The sequence below is a fragment of the Gambusia affinis genome, linkage group LG21, assembly GCF_019740435.1.
Source record: "Gambusia affinis linkage group LG21, SWU_Gaff_1.0, whole genome shotgun sequence".
NCBI classification, from domain to species: domain Eukaryota; kingdom Metazoa; phylum Chordata; class Actinopteri; order Cyprinodontiformes; family Poeciliidae; genus Gambusia; species Gambusia affinis.
Genome location: NC_057888.1, coordinates 11,582,388 through 11,605,230, shown reverse-complemented (window position 1 = coordinate 11,605,230; position 22,843 = coordinate 11,582,388). Strand labels below are relative to the sequence as shown.

The 22,843-nt window shown below is 38.3% G+C and overlaps 2 protein-coding genes across 7 annotated transcripts in view; both read right to left on the bottom strand.

Annotated features, from left to right (window-relative positions):
• The window catches only part of sulf1 (sulfatase 1), a 103,637-nt gene extending 86,677 nt beyond the window's left edge, over nt 1–16,960 (bottom strand). For 3 of the 5 annotated variants that reach the window (XM_044105350.1, XM_044105346.1, XM_044105348.1), the window contains exon 1: nt 16,756–16,959. The gene's annotated coding sequence lies outside the window, so the exon portion shown is untranslated. Of the gene's footprint in view, nt 1–16,575; nt 16,593–16,755 lie in introns of those variants that run through there. The other 2 variants (XM_044105349.1, XM_044105347.1) reach the window with 2 other exon arrangements.
• Nucleotides 16,961–20,338: 3,378 nt separating this feature from the next.
• lg21h8orf34 (linkage group 21 C8orf34 homolog) overlaps nt 20,339–22,843 on the bottom strand; it is a 77,539-nt gene continuing 75,034 nt past the window's right edge. For both annotated transcript variants that reach the window (XM_044105343.1, XM_044105345.1), the window contains exons 14-15: nt 21,610–21,648; nt 20,339–20,810 (exon numbers count right to left, since the gene is read on the bottom strand). In XM_044105343.1, the coding sequence (XP_043961278.1) occupies nt 20,803–20,810; nt 21,610–21,648 (47 nt within the window). In that variant the 3' untranslated portion in view covers nt 20,339–20,802. The remainder of the gene's footprint in view (nt 20,811–21,609; nt 21,649–22,843) is intronic.

Here is a 22,843-nt window from a genome sequence, read left to right as displayed (position 1 = left end):
GCTTGGAAATATTTATTTATGCGACCTTTGGATGCAAAAGGCTGAACAACTGTCTGCCTTAGAAGACAGACATGGAAGCAAGAAAGATTTGGACAAGTCCAAGTCCGTCTTAAATCTTATTATGACACTTGTAAGCTGTGAGAAAGTAGGACAGGCTTGGCGCACTGCAGATATTAATCAACTCTTAAGCGTGAAAGTGAATGTTTAGGGTTTCTGTTGTCATTTTTCAGCCAATTCACACAATAGCAAGTATATAGGTTTTGAATGAAACTTTTACCTGCGAATGCCAGGTTCATTGTGAAGATTTAACAAGTCATAAAATTTGTACCGCTTTATTCTCCATTTACAGTGCAAAGAAATATTTACAGGACTTTAAAAAGCCCACTTGTTGCATTACCAGGTCATAGTGTCCTCTCATAACAAGCCTGTTTTATCTTCAACAGGTGGATGGAGATCAGTCATTTTTCAGATCCCTCCGCATGGCTATTAATAATCTGAACTGTAGGAATATTTCTAGGTTTAATGGCTTTTCCATCTCACTACAACCACAGTTGAAAGGCAATCAAAGCTCTACTCACAGTTTGGCACAGGATTAAACTTGGGATTCAAACAAGAATATCTCAAACTCTGGAGTTGATTTGATTAAATTTGGTGTAGCCATGAATGGTGCATTTGGATGAAAAGCCAACGAGCCATAAAGATGAATATTAATAGGTTTTATTTTTACCCGTTTCATTTATTGCGAATCAAGAGTGTGATTACCTCAACTGTGCTTTACGATGGCTTTCGCTTTTATTCTTATTTTCCTGCCTCAACCTTTCTTCTGTCTGACGTTTTTTACACTATTGCATCCGCTTTTTGAAGCCAAAATTGATTTCTGTTTTTTTCACATTGTATTCTTCTTTAGTCAGGCATCACCCATTTCCTTTTTCTACCACCCAAAGTTTAACACCCTCCGTCCTCCTAGCAATCATACTATACACATTATTTGCCCCACCCAGTGGTGTCCTTATATCAGGACACACTGAGGACTTGTGTTTTCCTTAGGAAATGACTCATAAATTACCAGACTTTCCAGACTGGCTGTGAAAAAGCCAGACAAGCACACAGAATGATCCGTGATTAGTACAGCTGGGAGAAAAGACCAGACAGGCCAAGTCTGTAGGAACCATTTAGGAACATCGCTGTCTTGAAATGTTGAAGGAGAATATATTGATCTTATGGCAGGTGTCTGCTTATTCATTCAATTATAAAAAGGAATTTCTCTACTACTTGTCTGTTGCATCAAACATTGTATTAATGATATATAATATTTGATTTTTATTTATTTTTCTTTACCCAGAATACCATTTATTATTTAGTTAAAATTCAATGCTACACAGTCAGGTACGAGGATAAAAACACTTAATGCAAATTCAACTAGAACTGGATGTAGTCCATTTGTTTCAGGTAAGATTTGAAAGGACCACCGCAAAAAAAACTTTGGCATCTCATCTAATGTTTATGAAGAATATTCCATCTTATAAATACTTCATATTTTGCTGGGGGTTATTTTCATAAAGAGCTTTGTCCCGTAACCTTGAGGATTTTATTATATTTGTTCATTTTCAGTGATACAGCCCTCCACCAGTTTTTGAGGTTTTATTATTGACTAATAAACATTTATTATTAAGACGGGTACAATTTCATTTTAATATTGATACAATAAAAAGTTCCATTTAAATATGAAATAATCTACTGTGCTCAACAAAGCATCACCAAGAACTGATTATTGTATCTCTGTCAAAATACAGTTTAGTAACGAGGCCAAAACTAATATTATACATACAGATTTTTAAATTGATTTACAGGGATCGTTTTGTGCTAGAAGAAGCATCCAAATTCTTTCCAAAACATATCCAAGCCACGCAGTGAGGCAATTTTTGTAAACAAAATCCAAAGATGAACAAATTACCAAAATGAATGAAGTACCCATATACAGATTGCTATTTTTAGTTTTACTTTCATGTACACAGTTAAATGACATCATGTACACCACATGTTTTCAACTACTCTCCTGTATGACAAAAGTAACTTGTTTATTCTGCTTAATTCCATCTAGCCAAAGTATGTTTAAGGCTGCGTAGCTCTCATATTCATTAGGCTGTTTGATATTGCAAAACATGCAAAAAATAAAAAGGTTTGCAGTGATAAAACTTTGTGATTCATGATGACAGCAGCAAATCCTTTTAACAGTGGCAATATCTTTCTGCTTTTTATTCATGTTACTTCCATAAACATAAAAACCATCTGGCAGTAGCTGCTTCGTTAATGAAGAACCTGCTGATAAAATCACCAAGCTTGCCAAATGTAATGTTGGCATACCAGGAATGCATGTTGCCTTGATGTCTTCATATTGTACAGGAATAATTTATCAGAAATCTTTAAACATTTAATCCAACAAAAAGTAAATGATCACAAGCTCTCATGGTTGTACGCTCTACCATGTAAGATTTGCATAATTTAGCTCTACAACATTTCTTCAAAAGTCGGGCTAGCCACTATTTCTGACTACTGTTTCAATAGATCATTAAGTCAGACACAACCTGTAAAACACTCAACAACTGTAACTCTTACCTTTAATAAACAATGCGTGTCCTGTTTTTCCTCCAGCCACACATGTACTGCAAGCAACAGGCACCATTTTTGTAGGTGAATATGTGTTTATATGTACTCCCTAGGGATAAATAACAGTTAAATTTAGCACATTCACTTGGGATAGCTTAAACCCAAATATTCAGACAGACATAAATCCAACTGTGTGCAGAGTCTGTTTTTGGCTGTCTGATACACGAGCTAAGACACAAATAAGACATTCAGCAAAAGTGTGTACATGCTTCACATCATCGGGTCGGTCTGCCCAACAGGATGCCTTCCAGTTTTACGTCCCCACTTTACAAAGAGCTAAAACATGCACACCTGAACGCTTCTGGTCTTTTAATGATATATTAAAAACATCAACGAAAATGCTTTGCCACATTTTTCAAAGTTTATGTAGACCAGACACCAGTTAAAAAAAAAAAAAAAAGACATTCAAAAGTCTGACTCTTCAGACCTAGAGTTACATTCAATCCCATTAACAAAAAAAAAAAAAAAAAAACCGGTATTTTAGATTGGGAAGGAGACGTCTAGAGTTTTGGACAATTTTCCGAAAGGCAGACAACAGCAGGACCTTTGTTATTGCTAAAGGGGGCTTTCTGAAAGTAGCAGAAGTGCAGAAAATTGTTGTGTTTCTCAGTAAGATAACTCATGAAACAAAGAAAACCCTGAAGAAAGGTTTAAGACGTCAAACTTCTCAGAATCAGTACTGATAAGGAGCTGGGATTCACTTAATCTCAACTTTCTCAGATCAGCTCCACTGAGCACAAATGCAGCAAGGAAGGAGGGGCAGAACATGGAAGAAACAAGGTAATCTGGGTTCAAGAGGCAGAGATTGACGATGAACACAAGTACATTCATGTGATAAAATAAACCTAAATCAAAGATAAATTATCAAGGTTGCCAATGTAAACAATCCAAGATTGGAGGAAATGAAATAAGTTAAAAAAGAAAACTTTGAAAGGTAGCAAAAACTACAGCAACTTGAGGAAAATATTTTCAAAACTTTCATCAATGACACACAAATGCATAGAAGAGACACTTCTACAAATTCAGAAAAATTGGTTCCTTTTTAAAACAACTTCAGTTATTTTAAATCAAAGCAAATTTTGGGATTTATCAATCAAGTTGTTCAAAAATGCTCGGATTGCATATCAGATCTCAGATATTGTGTACAAACTATGGCAGAGTATTATTGTTCCAAGCCAGTGAGAAAATAATGTTTGGCCTTGCCAAAATTGTGTTGATATTTTATTATAGGTTACAAGACTGCGGTTTCCTGGATGCAACAGATTCTTCTAAGGTGATTAGTAGCCATTATGTTGATTTCTATTTATATGATGTTATTTGAGTCCTTGTTCTGCATGATATTGTGCTGGACAGCTGGATTTCATTGAAGGCTCGACAACAAGATCAGTTACGTTTGAATGGGGGAGACAAGATATTGGCAGAACCAGTTTCAAAATTACGCAGCATTTACGCTGAAACAAAAATTACACACTTGTGTTAAGTATTTTTCCAGTTTACATCTGTAGTATGTCAGAAATGTTTTGTTAGTTTAAAACTCAGACAAATGCGTTTCTGTGATAGTTGGTGATTCATCTATCTGGGAAATCTGTTTTCAGGGTGCAGTTTGAAAGATATCAGCCCCCCAACTATTTATACAAAAGGCCTGTTGTGTTTTCCAGTTGCACTACATCACATGCGATTATATATTTACAATGAACACGAGTACTATGTTGTTCTCATTAATAACTACTAGAGAGCTACAGTCACTACTGTGAAGTTTCAAAACATCTAATAACGGATGTAAAAATAAAGCAGGTAGGAATTTAAGAGCTGAAACTTACAGAAAAATCTGAACTCTTCATTCCACAAATAAATGTGCAACAAGGCCTGTGATTCCAGGTTATTGTATCAAATCCCAACAGTCAAAAATGAAAACAAAAACATGTCTTGTTACAACCTTAAAAATGATGCTGACTCTCAACTTGCATGGTTGGACTTCTGATAAGCCCCGCATGAGGGAACAGGATAAGCGCCATCATGCACGGTTGGATGGCAGGTAGAAAAAAAATGTGATACAAGAGATTTACATGAAACAAAAACAAAACATGCCAGAAATGTGGCAGAGGTCGTAATCAGCAGCAGCTGGTTTATTTAAACACAAAACTAGGGCAGATGAAAACAGTCATTTAGCACAGCTTTGTTGAGACAAGTGAGACAATGTTTCTTCAGCTGTTCCTAACGTTTCTGACTTGTACATTTAGAAGAGGTGCAAAAACAGATCAATTATAATTTACTGGTCACCACTGCCTCGTCAGTTTTCACAATGCGCCTATGGCAGCTTTTAAAGACCTCTCCAGATATTGAAAAAAATTAAACCTGTAAAAAGAAACTGCAATTAAATTGATATGTTCTTTTCCTTCCATCAGTGCTACCTGGATATACAGCTTTACATTTCTGCACTTTGCCAATAATGCAAGTCGACCAACTCACATTGGCTAAAAGGTTAGCAAGCAACACGTGTGTGAATGTAGAAGGACAAGTTAATACTGATCCAACAACTTCGTCACGATAAAAAAGATAAAAACAAACAAAAATAACTTTGCTGTGCACCCATGGCAAGCGCAAAAACATGCAGGCATTCAGGAGAGCACCGGCCCCGCATGTTTTGTATCTGCCCACACTCTCCCTGATGCTCTGACATTCTCGTCACCTTCCCCCGCACTGTGTGACATCCTCTATTTTCTGAGCCTAATTAACAAACACTCCAAACGCTAACATTGCACAACACAGGCGGCGGCTGTTGCTAAATGTCATCCCTGCCCACACAAACACACTTGTCACACAGTGTGAGGAAAACTATGCAACTGCACCGCAACGCTTTACTGGAACATCTGCCAAATTTTCTTATCATTTAACAAATCTGTGAGTGAGATTTTCCATCCTCATTTCCATCGTCCCGTTTGCTTTCTTGGCCTACAGGTCTTTCCATCTGTTAGCCAGCTGGTGGAAGCGGAGGACGGAAAAGAGAGGAGGTTCCTGCTCCACCCGTGTTTTTGTGACTCCCAACAGTCAAAGTTTCTCCCGCTGACTGGAATGATTCCGCTGTGGGTCTCACTGGGGTCTGACCTGAGCCGGGCACTGCTCGCTTTCAGCTCCCTGCATGATGTCACACTCTGGCCAAAGACACCACAATGTTAAATACAGAGCAGTATAACAAATTACTGACAAGATCTGTCATCCATTCATTAGCTGTCTGAATTCTGCATGCAGTGGCTCTTAGAAGTACTCATAACCCTTGAACTTTTTCCAATTTTGTCATGTTACCACCATACAATTGATGTTTTTAATATTTTATGTTGAAGTGGAAGGAAAAAGATGAACAATTTTCTTGTCTAAGAAATCAGACAAAAGTGGCATCCATTTGTAGTCACCCCTCTTTGCTGATACCCAAAAAGATCCAGTTCCATAAATTACTTTCAGAAGTCAGCCTAATTAGCAAATACAACTCATCTGTGTGCAATTTATTTTTAGTACAAATACAGCTGTTCTGTGAAGACCTTGGAGGTTTGCTACAGAACATTAATGAACAAACATCATCATAAAGACCAAAGAAGACAGCAGAAAGATCTGAGGCAAAGTAATAGAGCACGTTTAAAGCAAGGTTAAGTTATAAAAAAATATTGGCAAAGTCAAGCAATTAAAAATCGTGTTTGCCACAAGCGATAGAAGAAACATCAAATACAAGGAACAAGGTGGTCTGGTCAGATAAGGGCAAAGATAATCTTTACGGTCTACAAGCAACATGCCATGTGTTCTGCAAGAAGCTGGTACATCATTCTACACGCAGCCCCACAGTGAAACACAATGGTGGCAGCATCATGCTGTGAGGATGCTTTCCTTTGGTATGGAAGGGGACGTTGGCCATACTTGAGCAAAGGAACGATGGAGTTGAATACAATTACATTTCACTTCAGATTTCCTTTTGTGCAAGATGTTAAAAAATATTAAACATACTAATTTTAAACTCCCCTTCATGGGAAGGTGCTTTGCCATGAAGTGGAATTGAAATCCCAATTAAGAACGCTGAAGTATCAAAACACTTAGTAAATCATTTGACTACACAGCAACCCAAAAGCGGCTAACGGAGCTGAACCTGAATTGGGTCTATTGAGCAAAGCCCGTGTGTCAAAACCTGTCACTCATCAATCTTTTCTCCGTTTCTCTCCTCCTCCTCCTCATTCCCCTCTCTGCCTGTGACAGACATGTTCAGGGTAAAGCTGATAGAGCGTAACCCGACCCTGCCGAGCACCCGCGCTCTCGCTGTAATGATCTTGGCTCACTCCCATTCCCAATGTTGGTTTAACCTGATGTTAATGTGGCCCTTCTGGGCTTCTGAATCAAAGCTCTGTTCCACTCGGTCCAACATATGTCTAGCCTCTGTCACCTCCGCTGTTCAATGTAATTTTCAGGTAGCACTATCTTAGACAAGAAAAAAAAAAAATTATTTGTACATCTGTATTCACATATGCTATTGCTTGTCACTGCAGGGGGAAAACCTTGTGTGAGCGTCAGACTTGCAATCTGCAAGCAACAGAATATGTCAGTACTACTACAGTGGTCTTTTAAGAAATAGAAATACTAAGAAATTTGGGGGAAAATATCATTCCTGGTGAAATAACCTGAATTGAAATTCATCTTTAGTTCAGTCGGGCAAATAATAAAAGTTAATTTGTTATAAATTCTGAACGAAACAATTATAATTAAACAGAAGAAAGTAAACTCCACATTAATATATTAATGAGCATGCAATGCATATGTTGGTAATTAAGTGTTTTAAAAGATAAAATATCAGAAAATTTCTAATTGAACTCTAAGCTAGCCTGGCCATTGCCTTCTTGTGCAATTCTGCTTGATTCTCATCTCCCATCAGTGCTCTGCCTTGGATTTTCCCCCATTCTATTGGATATTTTCAGTAGAATTTCAACCGGACCCATCGGCGAAAAGAAAGACATGGTGAATGATGATGTCAAGTTTGTGTGGAGTTTTATAATTGTGCCAATAATTTTAGCAATGGCAGCGGAGGAAGTGAATAAAGTCATCAGTCCATGTTGGCCACGCTTCCAAATATTGAATTGTACATCAGCAGCTGCCTCCTTCGGCTCAGGACTTCTCTTTTCAAAGAGGAGGATGGTTGTTTACAGGGCAGGCAATTTCTGGTAAGTTTCAAAGCGTTGAACTGGTGCATTACGGCTGAGCTTCCTCCTCAGAGCATTCCACCCACACGCCTCCTTACTCAGCTCCTCCAGACTAGTGGCAGTAGCAATTAGCGAACACCCGGTGGAACTGCTGAGCCTAAAAATGGTTGTAAACGGCTACATGTCGGAAAGAACAGGAGCTTCTTAAAGAGACGGAGACAAATTTCAATCCATCATTGTGAAATCAAATTTCTTTTAAGTTATGGTTGATATTTTTATAACAACAGAAGATAGCCGAGAAGAGAAAGAAATAAAGGTGGTAATATCCCTTCCAAAACATTTCCAGATTTCCCCTTCACCACTAAACACCTTATTGTGGTAAAAAGAAGCTTGTGGAGACCTTTGGAGCTTTGCTGTCTGAATCATTTAACTTCTTGCAGGGTTTCAAATAGCAAATTGTTCTCAGACACAAGGCCAGACATCAAGCCAGCGACTAACGCCTCATGCGTGACTGAAAGAACCAAATGTGCTGCAGGTACTTTAAAGAAGGAGAAGCTTTCTGAAAGCATTAACCCGCTTTATTTTTTAACACAATCTGAAAGCTCAGAATTTGCACTTTACTCTTCTGCTTGCCGTATGGTGTTACAACCATGTGCTCAAAGGCATCAGCAAAGCAGCACAGAACATGTGTTTCCGCCACCTTCATTCCTACTACAACATATTGTTATTAACTTGTGATAACAAGTTTGCACACTGTTTCAGAGCCAAATGCTGTGATTCTTGGATGCAGTGCTTGATCGGCTCTTTGTTTCCCTTTGAAAACGTGCTGCTGTTTAACAAATCTCTTAAGAGTTCTCCAGAGAAAAGAAGTCCTGGGCATGGTGAGAAGCAGGCCCAGATGATTTGGAAGTCCAGGCTTTGAAGTTTTATGGTGCATTAGCTGTCTGAAGGCCCTGAGTGGAAATCCCAGCTTTCTCTTATCGACCTTCCAATGTTTTACATGTAAGGTTGCCAAGAAGGGTTGTAATCATGTATTCTACTGGAGCAATTTGTTTGGTTCTGCATTCAGAGATCCTGAATGAATGCAATGATGTTTTAAACCTGTACACATACAGAATGACAAGATGCAGAACCCTTAGAGTCATAGCACTACTTTGCTAACTACAGACTGATGTAAAACTTAAAAAAGGCCATTGTAGTCAATAGCAGCAGACAGGCTTCTGGATCAGGGTAGTTCATCCCTTTGCCAAATCATTTCCACGCTGCTATTTGAGACCGTAATGCAATGTCCAAAATATCAGTTTCAAACGCAAACTGAACGTAATGTTAACATGTGTTACAAAAGGACCCTTTTATTAGCATTTTATTCCTTAAAAAGACCTTGCAAGTAATGGTAAGTTTAAAAATGGGAACTACAACCTAGAGTTGTCCACAATTTAGACTTTGAATATCATCCAATTAAAATGATTTCAAGCTGTATGGTGAAGGATTTCATCAGTCCTTAAACTGTTTGAAACATGTCTCTTTTGATACCAGCTACTCGATCATCCTTGGTTCCACCCTCAATAATAATTATAATACTAATAATGTTCATTAAAACTGTACACTAACCAGAGAACACTTAGCGACAGAACAGACCATCCATTTTAGGCCGACTTCATCCACCCGCTTGCGCTGTCCGTCTCTCGCATCCTATTCATGCCGTCTTGGGTGAAAGCCTCAAGTCTTTCCACATTCAATAAGATGCCTGCTCATTCTAGCGGAGGTTTCCATGTCTCTCTAAACACAGCAAGGCTTAGGCCTGAAGAAAAGTCAACCAAGAGAGAAATCCCATCTGTGTCCTCATCCATTCTGCAGGTCTGGACATGAGCAAACAACATGCTTTCACCACCCTGGCAACCCCTTTTCACTTTACACTGGCAAACTGCAAACACGCACACAAATCAAAGTTTGTGACAGCAGACCCCGGCACCCTCATGGACTGATCGAGACTTCCTGACTCTTTGTGACGCTAAGAAGCCTGGAGATGTAAACAGGAGAAGAGAAGCATTTCTGAGCTGCGAGGACCACAGATCTTCAAACACTATTCTGTTTAAATGAAAAGGCTTACAACGTCAACACAAGAGGATACATTGGATCTTTGCATATGGTAATCATTGACCAGACAAAGTATTAGAAATACTTTCATGTGGGGTACTGAGACAAAAGCATTTGAGATCTAAATATAAATATTAATTAAATTATGTTCATCTCAAATGTTCAATTAAGAAAAATGGATCTTTGAAACTCTGCCAAATTTGTCATGTAATAAACCGCTTTCTAATGAGACAGACCAAAATACATTGCACATGTAAATGTTTGCCAGAGTTAAAGTCTATTGGCGCATGTGCTCAATTTATCAGTGTTCATTACAGACCTGTTTGTAAATGCACAGCCTCCCTCCTGTTCATTTCAAAGCCATTTGACTCTTTCCATTGCATGTCACACAGGCAGAGTGATGTGATGGGAAAGTTCAGTCCTCAATTGGAGAGTTTGCTTGGATAGATTGGACAAATATTTCCTTTGTTGGGTTGTATCCTCGCCTCAGTCTGGCCCCGACGGCCACAGAAAGAGTATTGGACAATTCAAACTTTGCTATATTATGGGCTAGCTGACTGGCTGATTTAAGATATGTGGCGTTCTCACAAGCAGTCTGCTTGCAGGGCACCAGTATAACTTTTTGTTTCAATTAGGTTTATGGGGCAAATGGTTTAGCACTGGCATGATTAAGAGTTTTAACAACCTTTTCTTAGTCAAAGTGGATTCCTCCAACCCCCTTTGAGGCAATCAAATTAGCAGAAAACTGATCAGTTTTACAAGACATACAATTAAAACACTGATGTTTAAAGCTGATTAAGAAGAAAATAAATAAATAAATAAATAAAAGCTCTGTTTTTAGTTGGAGAGGAAGAAAAATGATTCCCATCCACTCAGCCTACTCATCATTCCAAAGCAAGCCAAGTGAAAACTTTAGACGTCTTTTGCACCATATGGGGCCCTCTCAACAGTCAAAGCCTCTGTAACAGCACACCAACTCCAAGGACAAACAGCAGCCCGGACCACATGTTCCTGCAAATCAAACCCTGTCTGCTCTTTCGTGTCGGTGCCTGACAGCAAGCACTGAAAAGCAGGTGACTGCATTATGGTTGCTTCATAATGCTGCTTTACGAGTCTGCTTTGGTGAGGCAGGAAAATATGGTGCCTCTCAATCCAGGGACCAATGTCTTGAGTTAATGTCAGCATGTGCAAAACATAGACATGTATATGGAGTATTGCTCTTTTTTTCCCCTACTGATGATACGGTAATTATTTCCTTAACGGTTTCAGTTTCAGTCAGTGATAAAGATCAAGTAAACGATGCCATCTTGAGCTAGTGCAACATGAAGGGCGCTAGTAAAGATAACCGGAAGCCTTGACAACCATTCTGTTGCATCATTTGTGCCCTCTTGTGGGGGAAAGGTACACTTCACCTTTTATTAAAGTTCTTCCTTACAACTGGATATTTTAAAACAATGACAGCAAAGTTCAGATTTGAATCCCCTGTTTCATCTATCTTTCATTTCAAATTCCTCATCTCAGAGTAATGGGAATTACTCTGATGTCTGTCCCAAATCCTCTCATTGTTTGACCTCAGCCTGAAAGACTGAAAGTGTGTGCTACATTCAAATCCAACTATGATCTAAAACTTATCACCCTCGTCATCATCATGACAGAAACACAAAGAACTTCTTGGCAATGGGTTATTCACATTAGTTTGCTTTCTTGTTTTAAAGAGAGCAGGGAAAAAGAAGAGGGTTAAAAGTGCTAACCAATAAATCCATCTTACTGTTGCTCTTCAACCAATGGCATCCTTGAGAGTGACGTCTCCCTGCTGTGCATCTTGTAAAGGCATGCAGTACACAGTCTGTTTATTGTCACATAAATCACACTTATGAATATGGTAACTTCACAAAACCATACAGCTTTATTCACCCACTGCTCTAAATCTTGCCAGGAAGGCTGTTGGACTCCAAAGCCACTAACTTTGGAGTCCAAAGTTGCACTACCTGTCTTTTAAACAGGTAGTGCACCTGTTAAAAAAACCATATGATCCAGAATTTAGTTTTAATCTGCCATTATGGTTCTTAATGACATTTCAAACTCACTCTGGTTGGAAAATCTTCAACCACAGTGGCAGGTAAGACGTTTTCAACAAGTAAAGCTGCAGGACAATCACAATTCTCACAATTGCCATGTGTGGAATATAGCAATCATAAAAGGACCTATTTCATGTAGTAGGTGGTAGACTACAATATTTTAAGGTGCAGTGCAATAATTCAGACTTCCAATTATATATTTAGTCACATGGAAGATATTTGACTGTCTTATGTTCCCACTTTAGACCCTTTTGATCTTAGTAGTCATGTTGTGATGATGGGAACTTAAGACTAGTAAGGAAAATAAGGTTTAACTGCATTCTCCATCATTAGAGTTTTGATCAATATAACCCAATATTGTACAGACGCATAAAAAAAAAAAAACATCTTAATGCTGTGTTAGGAAATAACATCTTTAAAGATGTAAGGTCACAGTTTACTCTTTGTTCTGAATCAAAACTGTAAAACCACAAAAATGAAAACTATTGTGCTGCTACACAGAACAAGCCCTATTAGTCGCAGCCATAGGCCCCAAGTCAATCCTGTCCTTCTTACTCCTAACATCCAAAGCAAACAACAACAATGTTCATAACAACAAATGTGTTGTGTTACAGTTCCATTGTGTTCTTGTTTAGTCTACCGATCACAAATGTTTCATGAAATGGAGAACAAAAATCTAATTCACATCACATTGCTGGGAAACTGACACCAGAGTCTTGGCAGCAAGAGGCTTTGATGAGGAGAAAACGGCATCATCATTGTGATCGGAAAGCAGGAGAACCAAACAGTTCTAATGTTACTCATTCCGTGACAATTAATCTGTCCTTCGCTTTTTGCAGTTTCATAGCCTCAAAGCCCAGGCGCCCGTAACTGGAACTGACTGAAGCCGAGGATGGCTGTGAGAAAAGGCTACTCACACACTATTTGCCAACTACAGGGACATGATACCCTCTGAGAAAACAGAAGAAAGGAAGACAGAGAAAAGGAGCAGCAGGTGTGAAGCAGCTGAAATCTGTCAGATTTTCTTCTGGCATCACTACAGACATTATCTAGCCTCCAACGGTAAGAGATCCAGTTGAGATTTTACAACAGGGCCGATCAGGCAGCCTTTCTCCTCCCACAAGGCCAGTAACAGCGTCATCATTCATTCCTACTCCACCCTGTTCCTGCATGCTGTCCCTGGGAGAGCTGATAAAAAAACAACAGACACCAAATCAGAGCATTCACTGTAATTTGGACCCTTTGTATTCAGACAAAGGTCTGTAAAGCTGGAAAGGTTAAAGATCTCGTATCAGAAAACCAAAAGAACATGTTTCCAGCCCCTGTCGTCATAGAGCAAAAATCCCCATCAAATAATCTTTTGTTTAAAGGAATGGAATCAGCTCACATCATTCTCCAGTACTGGGAAGGTATGAAATAAAAAAAGTAAATACAAACCTGTCTTAAAATAAAAAGACAAAAGTTGAATAATGGTTAATGCAGTGGTTTTCACCTTGATCTGACAAGTTCCATCTTTGAGATATTAAATTACAAGATTTTAACCATCTTTATTTATTTATGTTTTTCAATCCACTGACTGAATCCACGCCAATTCAAAAAGTTAAAGAAAGGAACCATTACCTTTAAGCTCTCCAGATAACTTTAAATTCAGGGTGATTTTGGAAACTCTTAAACTGTGTCTAAAATGGGGAAGCACTAAATCTACAAATTTTAAAGACATTTTACAAACAAATGTAATTTACACACCGTTTATCAAATCTGCAATTCCACCCTTTATCCAAAAAGCCTGAGAGTTACAAATTTTGAAGTCGCGCTCATCTGAAGTGGTCCAGATGCCGTAAAGTGGTGAAATATTGAAGTCAATTTATGAGTTGTGTGGTTTCATTTTTTATGGAACATGCACCTAATGAGATTTGACCACTGCTCAAGTAAGCTTAAGTTGATACTTTGGATCAGAATTAATTTAATAAAAGCAGAAGAAATAAATCAAGAAATTTGAGTAAAAAAAAAAAAAAAAAAAAAGCATGGAGGAACATTGAATGACTTCAATGCATTTTGTTACCAGTTCCAGTTTCCAATTTCTATATTACATTGACTTACTGTAACTGTTTTTGCAATCGTTTTTATTTTCCAAACTTCTAGCCGAATTGGATTCTCTTACTGGAAGCTCATAACAAAATGGTTACCCAAAAAAAGACCAATGGAAAATGGTAAAAATGAGTCAAAATGTTAAATTAATTCATCTGAACCTGAACACATTGGGAAATCCTAAGGTGATCTCTTGTGCCACAAAAAGTAGCTGTTCACCTATTTATACTTGTATCAGCTGTTGTAATAGAAGACCAATTTATTTTACAGCTTTTTAAAAACATTTACCAATGGCTAAAATGAATAATGGCTATGGCAGGACGTCGTGGGCAACAGTGATAATTACAGAGCAGTAAGACTAAAAGCAGACATCTCAAAATCTACTAGTCCATGTAGCCAGCTTTAACATCCCTTGTGAGTCCATGTACATCAAATTACATCACATTTGATGTAATTAATCTGACTGTAAAAGAAAAATGTTTAATCAAAAAGACAGAAATATAAGATTTGTTTGATTGAAAGAAAAAAATGAAAGAGCTGTTTTTGATCATGCCAGATTGGAAGAGCTAAATAGTTACTGGAAAACATAAACACCTGGATTGTAATCTAAAAAAGAAATTAAGAGAACAATATGTCTGAAAGAGATTGTCATTATTGACTGCTAAGGATACACCACACCAAAGCATTTAGGAGACTATTGTTAAAAATCAAAATAAGCCGTTCGAGATGACTTTATTTTCCCAGCCAGGCACCAACAGCCTGTGGCAAAAGGCATGACAAATTGGTTGCAACACAAAAAAGAATGCCTTCAGCCAATCTGAATAAAGCAGCATGAGAATGTGTCATAAATCACAGTTTTGTGGGTTTTATAAATTACCCAGCAACTTTGGAAGTAAATGGAAACACAAAAGAGCAAGACGGCTTGTTGCTGCTTTTGAAATAAAGAGGGATTGTAAGATAAACCTAAAGTCAAACTACAATGGGTAGGTGTCCCAAAATACCCAAAGGGAGATTCAGTAGGGAATAATACAAAGCAGCTTTACAATAGGTATAAATATGATCAGGTTAACAAGTTCTTTCTATCCCTGCCACAATATTTTGTTTCACTCCAGACTCAAGAGAAATCCACTCAATTAATTTTGAATATTTCCAACACATGGCGAAACCACTCAAACCATGATTAGGTTACTATACTTGAATCATTATGAACAAACTATGCACATAAAGATTTGCTAAGACAGACAGTTTGGATGAGCTACCTGATCCAGGTTTAAGATTCTCCCCACAAGGCCTTACTCTGTGCAAACTGACACACACAGCACAGCCTTTGAAATGATCCCCAAGCGTCTGGAAGACTGACTGTGTCACATTCAGCCAACAGAGGCATAAATTAGTCTATGTGAAAGGAAGAGGGATCCAGACAAGAAAGCTCAGACTACCGTTCTCACGTAATGAAGTTCTGAAGTTAACCTTAAAGTAATGTGAACTATCAACTCCCTGCTGGGGCCTTTGACTCAGAAATCTGACATAATAAAACTCACAATCAGGCACCGTTCACAACGGGATTTGTCTTCCAGCAACAAGGCAGTCCTGCTGGATTATGTCTGGAACAGAATTCCACACAATGCTGAGCTTCCAGAGATTCTGGGATTAATTTTCTGCTTCTGGTGGTGATTGTTTCGATCAAACAGCACATTTAAGGCAGATGAGTCACCTCCTTCTGTTGTTTGTCATAGAAATGTAGCCTTTATGCATCTTGATCATCAAGGAAACAAATCAACCAAGTCCATAACAATGTCAAAGTGCACAAAAGTGCTACAGCAAAGAACATTTAGAGCGTTTGGAAACCAGCTTAGCTCAAACCAGCCACGCACTTGTTTAATATAGACAATATGTCCATCAACAACATTCCAGATTTATGTCCAAACCCAGCAGTCTCCGCTCTCCACAGAACAATGATGGATATCTTCTGGTTAATGTTCAGAGTAGCGATGGCCAAAAACTGCCCGAGGTATCAGCGTGAAGTTGAATAATGAATCTGTTTTTGTAACGTGTTCCAAATGCGCAAATAAAATACACAGGGCAGGGGAGGTCATGTTCTTACAATTGATTTTCATTTCAGAAAGGCCAGAAGTTAAAGTGATCTCTGGCTTTTACGACATTTCTTTATTTTGGAGACAATAAGTAACTTAATTTTCACAAAACAACAACATCCATCCAGCTGTGCATCCATTGTCTAGAGCCACTTATCCTTGCAAGGTGATTGAGGGCCTGGTGCCTAGCTCCAACACTCATTATGTGAGAGGTAGGCTACCAGATTGCCAGTCCACCACAGGACAACACAAACCGCTACGCACACACCCAATCATGCCGAAGCACGATCTAGAGACCAATTAAAGCTAAAAGTTGTGTTTTTGGACTGTGGGAAGAAGCCAGAACCCACAAAACAAACATGATGTAGATTAGCTTACCTTCAAAAATAGTTTAGAGTTAGCTTTAACATGCAAACAAACACAATTGTTTGAGACTCTTATTTGGTAGAAATATCTTAAGCAAACAAACAAACACTAAAGCCAGGTTAGAAGAATATGAGGAGGAAATATTGTTTGTGTGTGAAGTGTCTGACATGCTTTATGGCAAATGTGGATCACCTGGGAGAGTGGAGGAGCTGAGGAGGAGTTCCACATCTGTAAACTTGGCATCAGGCAAAATTTCCAGCTTAAAGCGCTACCAGCAGTGAAAACAGCTAAACAGGCAGAGTAGATGATGTCTCCTTTGAGTAGCTGGGGACAGGGGAAAAGGTGTGGCCTGACTGTGGCCTAATGAGCTTCTAGTGTGCAGAACTATTCACCTGCCATATGCTGTTCAAAAAGGGCATCATCCAATCTGAATTGTGTTTCCTTAAAGAGTTTTTATAGTGGGGATTTGCAGCCAGCAATCTTCCTACTCGTCCACACACAGATTTCTCCGTATGGTCCATTATTTTAAGCTAACATATAAATAAATAAAAAAACCTATCAAATTGACATTTCCCTCAAAGTGAACCTTTATTCCAACATAAATTTATTTGTGCTGTGTGGTCAGATAAATCCCAGTCTGTTCAGCTGTAAATCAACCTGGGTCAGTCTGCTGACCATTGATGGTGGTCCGGCTCTCCCAGTTAGTAATAGAGATGCATGACCTCCTTCCTGGGTGGCCCTTGCAGTGGCTCCCAACGGCCCTGCGTATTAAGCTTGCTCATAAACGGAGGAGGATTTCTCCAGAGAGATGCTTTTAAAGAAACAAAATTTAATCTCTCAGTTTCTAGCAAGACATGTGTAAGTAATATCAGTCAACTGCAAATAAGTGATGATATATTAGCAGTCCTAAGCTAGGAATCCTTCCTGTGATTATTCAGTGAATTATTTGCTGTTCCCGCTATTTCTTGAAAAATAATTGTGCACACGTGTAAGAAACAAAAACCAAAGAAAGGGCATCAGATTGCTGCCTTTGGGTGACATCTGAGGCAATAAGTGAAGTCTTCATATTTCAAATTGACTTGTCTTCCTCTAGATTTCAAAAGTCTTCATATTTAGCTGACACAAATGGAAGACTGGCAGAGATATATGATCTTAAAGAAAATATTGATTGTAAGGCAGAGTTAACATAATGGTGATCTGAAGGACAACAGCAGATGGCAACCATCCCTAATGCATTTCAATGTTGAAAACTGAATTAGGCAAAGGGAGACATTTCAATTTTATGGGAGGAAAATATAGTTTATGATGTTATAAAGATTATATCAAGGCACCGCAGCAGCTAAATTATGCCATGTCCTAAAATTCCTCCACATATCTTCAAACCACATCCCCTTTTTAATGAGAAGACTATGTGCTCATTTGCATGGAACATTAGTCTACATAGCATGTTTAACTGGATGAGGTTTTAAGTGATCAGTCTTCTCACACATGCTTAGGAGGAGTCACACGTAGTAAAATAGGACTCGAGATCTGAAGAGTCTGTTGACCACATCCCAAGGGACACTGAAAAAAAAAAAAAAAAAAGCAAGGGAAATTTCACCACATGTGTCAGTAAGTTTTTAATGTAGGAATCAGACCATGGCCATGATGTGTTTGTGTGTCTCTGGAGCCGACGTCGCCTGCGTAACCCTCAGACAACCACAGTTTAACAGACACATGCCCAGGCAAACACACAGGAGCACTGCAGTCATGGACAGAACCCATTTCTCATTCTCTGTCAGCACCTCGGCGAGAAACAAAGAAATGGATGGAGCAAGAACCATTCTACAATAAAACCAAGTAAACAACTTTGGTGTACATGTTTACTGTATATTCAAAACAGTCTGGTCTGAAAGGAGAAAAAAAGAAAAAATCCAGTCCTGTGTGGAGCTTGTGAAGCTAAATAGAAAGCAGTGATTAAATGTGTATAATTAAACAATAATTAACATGAACATAATTACTCTTAATGATTACCCCCAAGTCTTCCAAAAGGTTGCGTGTGCAGTTCATTGCTGTTTATGCTGGCACTCTTCAGATGTTTTCAGAGGAAGTAGGAGCAACTTTAGGAATGTAATTATTTCCAGCAAAAAAACAATGTAATTCTGGTATCGAAGAGAAGTTCAACGGGCAAGTCTTCAGAGAAGCCATTATTGTTCAGAGAAAAACAAAATAACCTTTGTTGCATGAAGAACAGTACATCCAAATTGTTAAACTGCTATAGTCAAAAACTGAAAACGTTTTTTTTGTTTTGTTTTTTTTACATAATTTTGTGACATTATGTCACAAAAGCATTAAATCAAATCAGCGTCATTGTCAATTAATCATGTAGCATGCAACAAAACAAAACTGTTTTTCTCAGTGGAAACCCTCTACTTTTTGCGCTGCCCTTAACTTCTGCCTACCTGGCTTGTATTCCAGATGCTGTACCGTTCCATGATCCTAATGGTGTTCTCCAAACAGGTGATCCTTACTGAGTGTGGTGGCAGTCATTTGAGGGACTCCAGTAAGGTCATCAGAATCCAGCCGTTTTCAGAACAAGTAGAACTTATCTCTCTGTAACTCTAGAGACTGACATCAATAAACGCAGAGCTAAAATCAGTTTACACAATTGTGGCATAGGTCTCTAACTTGTCCAAGTGACTGCTTACTTTGTCAAGGCTGGTGGGTATTGCTTCCTCAATGAAGAAGTTGGTGCAGATTAATAAATGGAAGATGGCTGCATTATGGGATAATGTTAGCATATTACAAAATCCTAAAATAACCTAATTCAGAAAATACTGTAAAAACACTTCCTTTTAATTTTTTTAACTTCTTTATTGACATTCAGTTGGACTTGATATGAAAACCCAATTCCTCAGCCTACTCCATAGCCCTAGCCCTGCAAAAACAAAGAATCTATAAGAGACATTGTTTCCTAATGCTTTTTGGAAGTACTAAGAGGGTTAAAAATGTGGCCCCCTGGTTTTTGAAAAGTAAATATTTCAAGCAAAACAAAGGGGTAAAAGTTGAATATTCACATATACTGACAAATTTGTATTTGAAGGTGGCTTTTCCATTAAAAATGTCTACCTCATTAATACTCCTGTATAAATATTCCAGCATATCTGTCCTCAAAAGTGTCACAAAAATATCACACAGTCAAATAATTACATTTAATGGATTTTGTTTAATAAATTCTGCCGCGTCTTCTAAACAAGCAGAGGGAATAAAATTTCCACAATTATTGTCGTATCGTTTTGGACCTTTAGCTTGGACAGACTTCTTCTCATGGCTGTTTTGATGTGAATCTATAGGATGAAACCATAATATATTGCTTTACGGGAAATTGGAATTACAAATGCAACTTCAGCCAAAGTGTTGAAAACTGGAAAAATTTCTCTATGTGATGTGATAAGAAGTTGGTAATATACTCTGAAAGCAGAGTTACAGGCAGTGTCCATGAAAAGCATTTAAGTTTACGTATTGTTGTAAACATTTCATTAAAATGTAAAAATAATTCTTATGTTATCTGATGTTGTAACTCCAACATCTGGAGCTTTCAGACAAGTGCAACCACTATAGGTAAAACTTTATTCTCGGTTTTGTTGTCCAGAAATTATGGTAAGTCCCTTTTATACCTTATTCAGTTAAATACAGGTTGTTTAAAACAGCCGCATGTGTTAAACCTATTTTGAACAGAAGGGAAAATAATAGGAAAATGGAATGTAGGAAAAACAAAACATCAGGGACAAAAACAAAAGTGCACTAAAACAGTTTAATTAATTTAACAGCATTCCATGTATTCCATTCAACAACTTGTTTTTTTCTATCTGAAAAGCACAAATTCTTTTAACAGTCCATGTCGATAAACACTTTCATTAAATGGGTGTGCTGTCCTGAAGTGTAAATCTGCACTAGGTCTAGAAAAGGAGTCCATTAGGGACGAAATGCTTCTTGTTACTGGTCTCTATACACAAGTTCAATATCATGCGTCAATGCAAACAAAAATAAACAGCATTTCCCTTAGTTTCAAGTAAGATTTTCTTAGTTGATCATTCAGTTACAGTACAATGTTTATGAAACAGGGTGAAAAAAGTATACAATCTTTTTTGTTATATTCATTCATATGCTTTACAAAAATAATTATCTTTGAACTGTTATTCAAAATATCCAGTGTTTTGCATAACTGTTTGATTGGATCAAGTCTTCTGGTTTTCATCACTATAGGCCTGTAAAAAAAACAAGAGAAAAACATCACTTTCCTGGAAACTTGAATGAGCCACATTTAGTCACCATTAGTAATAAGAAACCAAGGTAATTATCATAAAAGAGGTATTTAATATTTGAATAGAAAAATGTGAGGTGGAAAACGAGGCAGTTCAGAGGAGATTCCAGTCTCCAGATTTTACAATATGGAAGAGTTCTGGGACGGCACTGAGCTTTGCGTTTGGTTGCTGTGGCAATCTTCTGGCGTCTCTGATAGCCAAGAAGCAGCAGCAGCAAAACAGCAGCAGCCAGCTCTCTGATCCCTCTCCAGACTGGCACACTCACACTGGGAACTGTGGGCACCTCTGAAGCCACAAGAAGGGGAGCCACAGACAACCTCAAACCAGACAGACTTTCTCCTTCTCCCAAATGTTGATGCTGGGAGTCGACGCTGTCTGTCGCGTGTAAACTCAGAACCAAAGTGACTTCATGGAACTGAGCATCATCGTTCCCGGCTCCACACACAGGCGGCCTCGGCCAATCGGGCTCGAGAGCTTCTGTGTCCTCCATTTAGCCTGTGACGGTATTCCACTGGGCCATAAACGAAGGTGGAGGATGGCAAGTCAACCATCGGCAGTTATTTGGATAACATGTGGCTCTGCAAATGAGGTCATGTAAAGATGCAGTGGCTCTCACTTTAAGACTGTAGCTTATATTAAGCACTGGTTGTTTTTTTGTAGCTCAAATTACACACTTTTGGACATGAGAGTGACTCTTCAGATTTTAGGCTGTAGTTCCTCAATCAACAACAAAGATTCTTACCTGAAAACACGGATCTTTTGTTGGCATCCCGTGAACTACCTATGGGGGAAACAAAACAAACAAAAAAAACACACATCAGAGTCACCAGTGTTCACTTATGCTTAGGAATAGCTAAAAGTGTGAAGAAAAAGAAAATGTGTTGCTCTTCTGAGAGAAATGTGAGAAAAGTCAACAGAAAGAATTAAATGACTTGTTTGCTTTAGCTGTACCTTCAATAATTTTTTTTCACACAAAATAATTATTTAGAGATAGCATGAGTGTCCTCCTGCAAATTGTAAAACCCTCTTTACACCAGATTAACACTGCTTCAGTGTCCTCAGAACCTCCATGATAATTTAAATGTTAGATAAATTCCTGTGTGACGGCAAGAATGGTGGTATCTTGATACTGGCCAAAATGTTGTTTTTTGTATTTATATGCTTACTTCTTCTTACCTGTCCATCCTATCACAATGTTACTTCCGCAAGCAATACATTTGCACCAAAGTGTTTCCTCACCAACTATAGAAACTCCTTGTAAATATGGGAGGATTTTTTTTGCCCCTCAACCATCAGTTTCAGCATTGATGTAGAAGGGTATGCACTCCCGCTGTTTCTCAATAGCATGAGAGCATGAAGAAGAGGGGTTTCTTTTGAAATGATCCCTCTGTAAAAGCATCACACGCACAAAAAGTGTTATTTTTAACTCTGCAAAACAACTATTATAAATCTACAAGCTGCTGTTTGTGCTTATTTACACTTTAGTTTTCTTTGAGAATGCAACAAATACAATGGCATTTCAACAGTATGGATTGCACACTTTGTCAATGTGCAATCCCTGAGCCTCTGCTGACAACACCTTACCAGTGGTAGTCAAGAGCATACAGATCTCTGTGTACTGTAAGAAGCCTGATCATTGCATTGTAGTTACTGTCACATAGAATGTGGATTGGTAATTTCAGCTGATTGGCAAGATCATCGGGTGTTGACGCTGCCCAGTTCAGAATTTTCCACAAAGATGCAGCTTTTACTTTGGACAAATCTGCTGCGATTCTGTTTCAGCGTACTAATGTCATCATGTCGTGATTTTCTGAGAAAACTAGTGTGTGGACAAAATGTTACCTTTCTCCCCATCCTGAAATTAAAGTCGAGATTGATTTTGAGTATTTATAAAGAATATGACTTCCTTCAGTTAACCAGCATACACTCACTTTCAAGGTATTTACCGTTATGGGGATCATGATTGTTCATTTCAA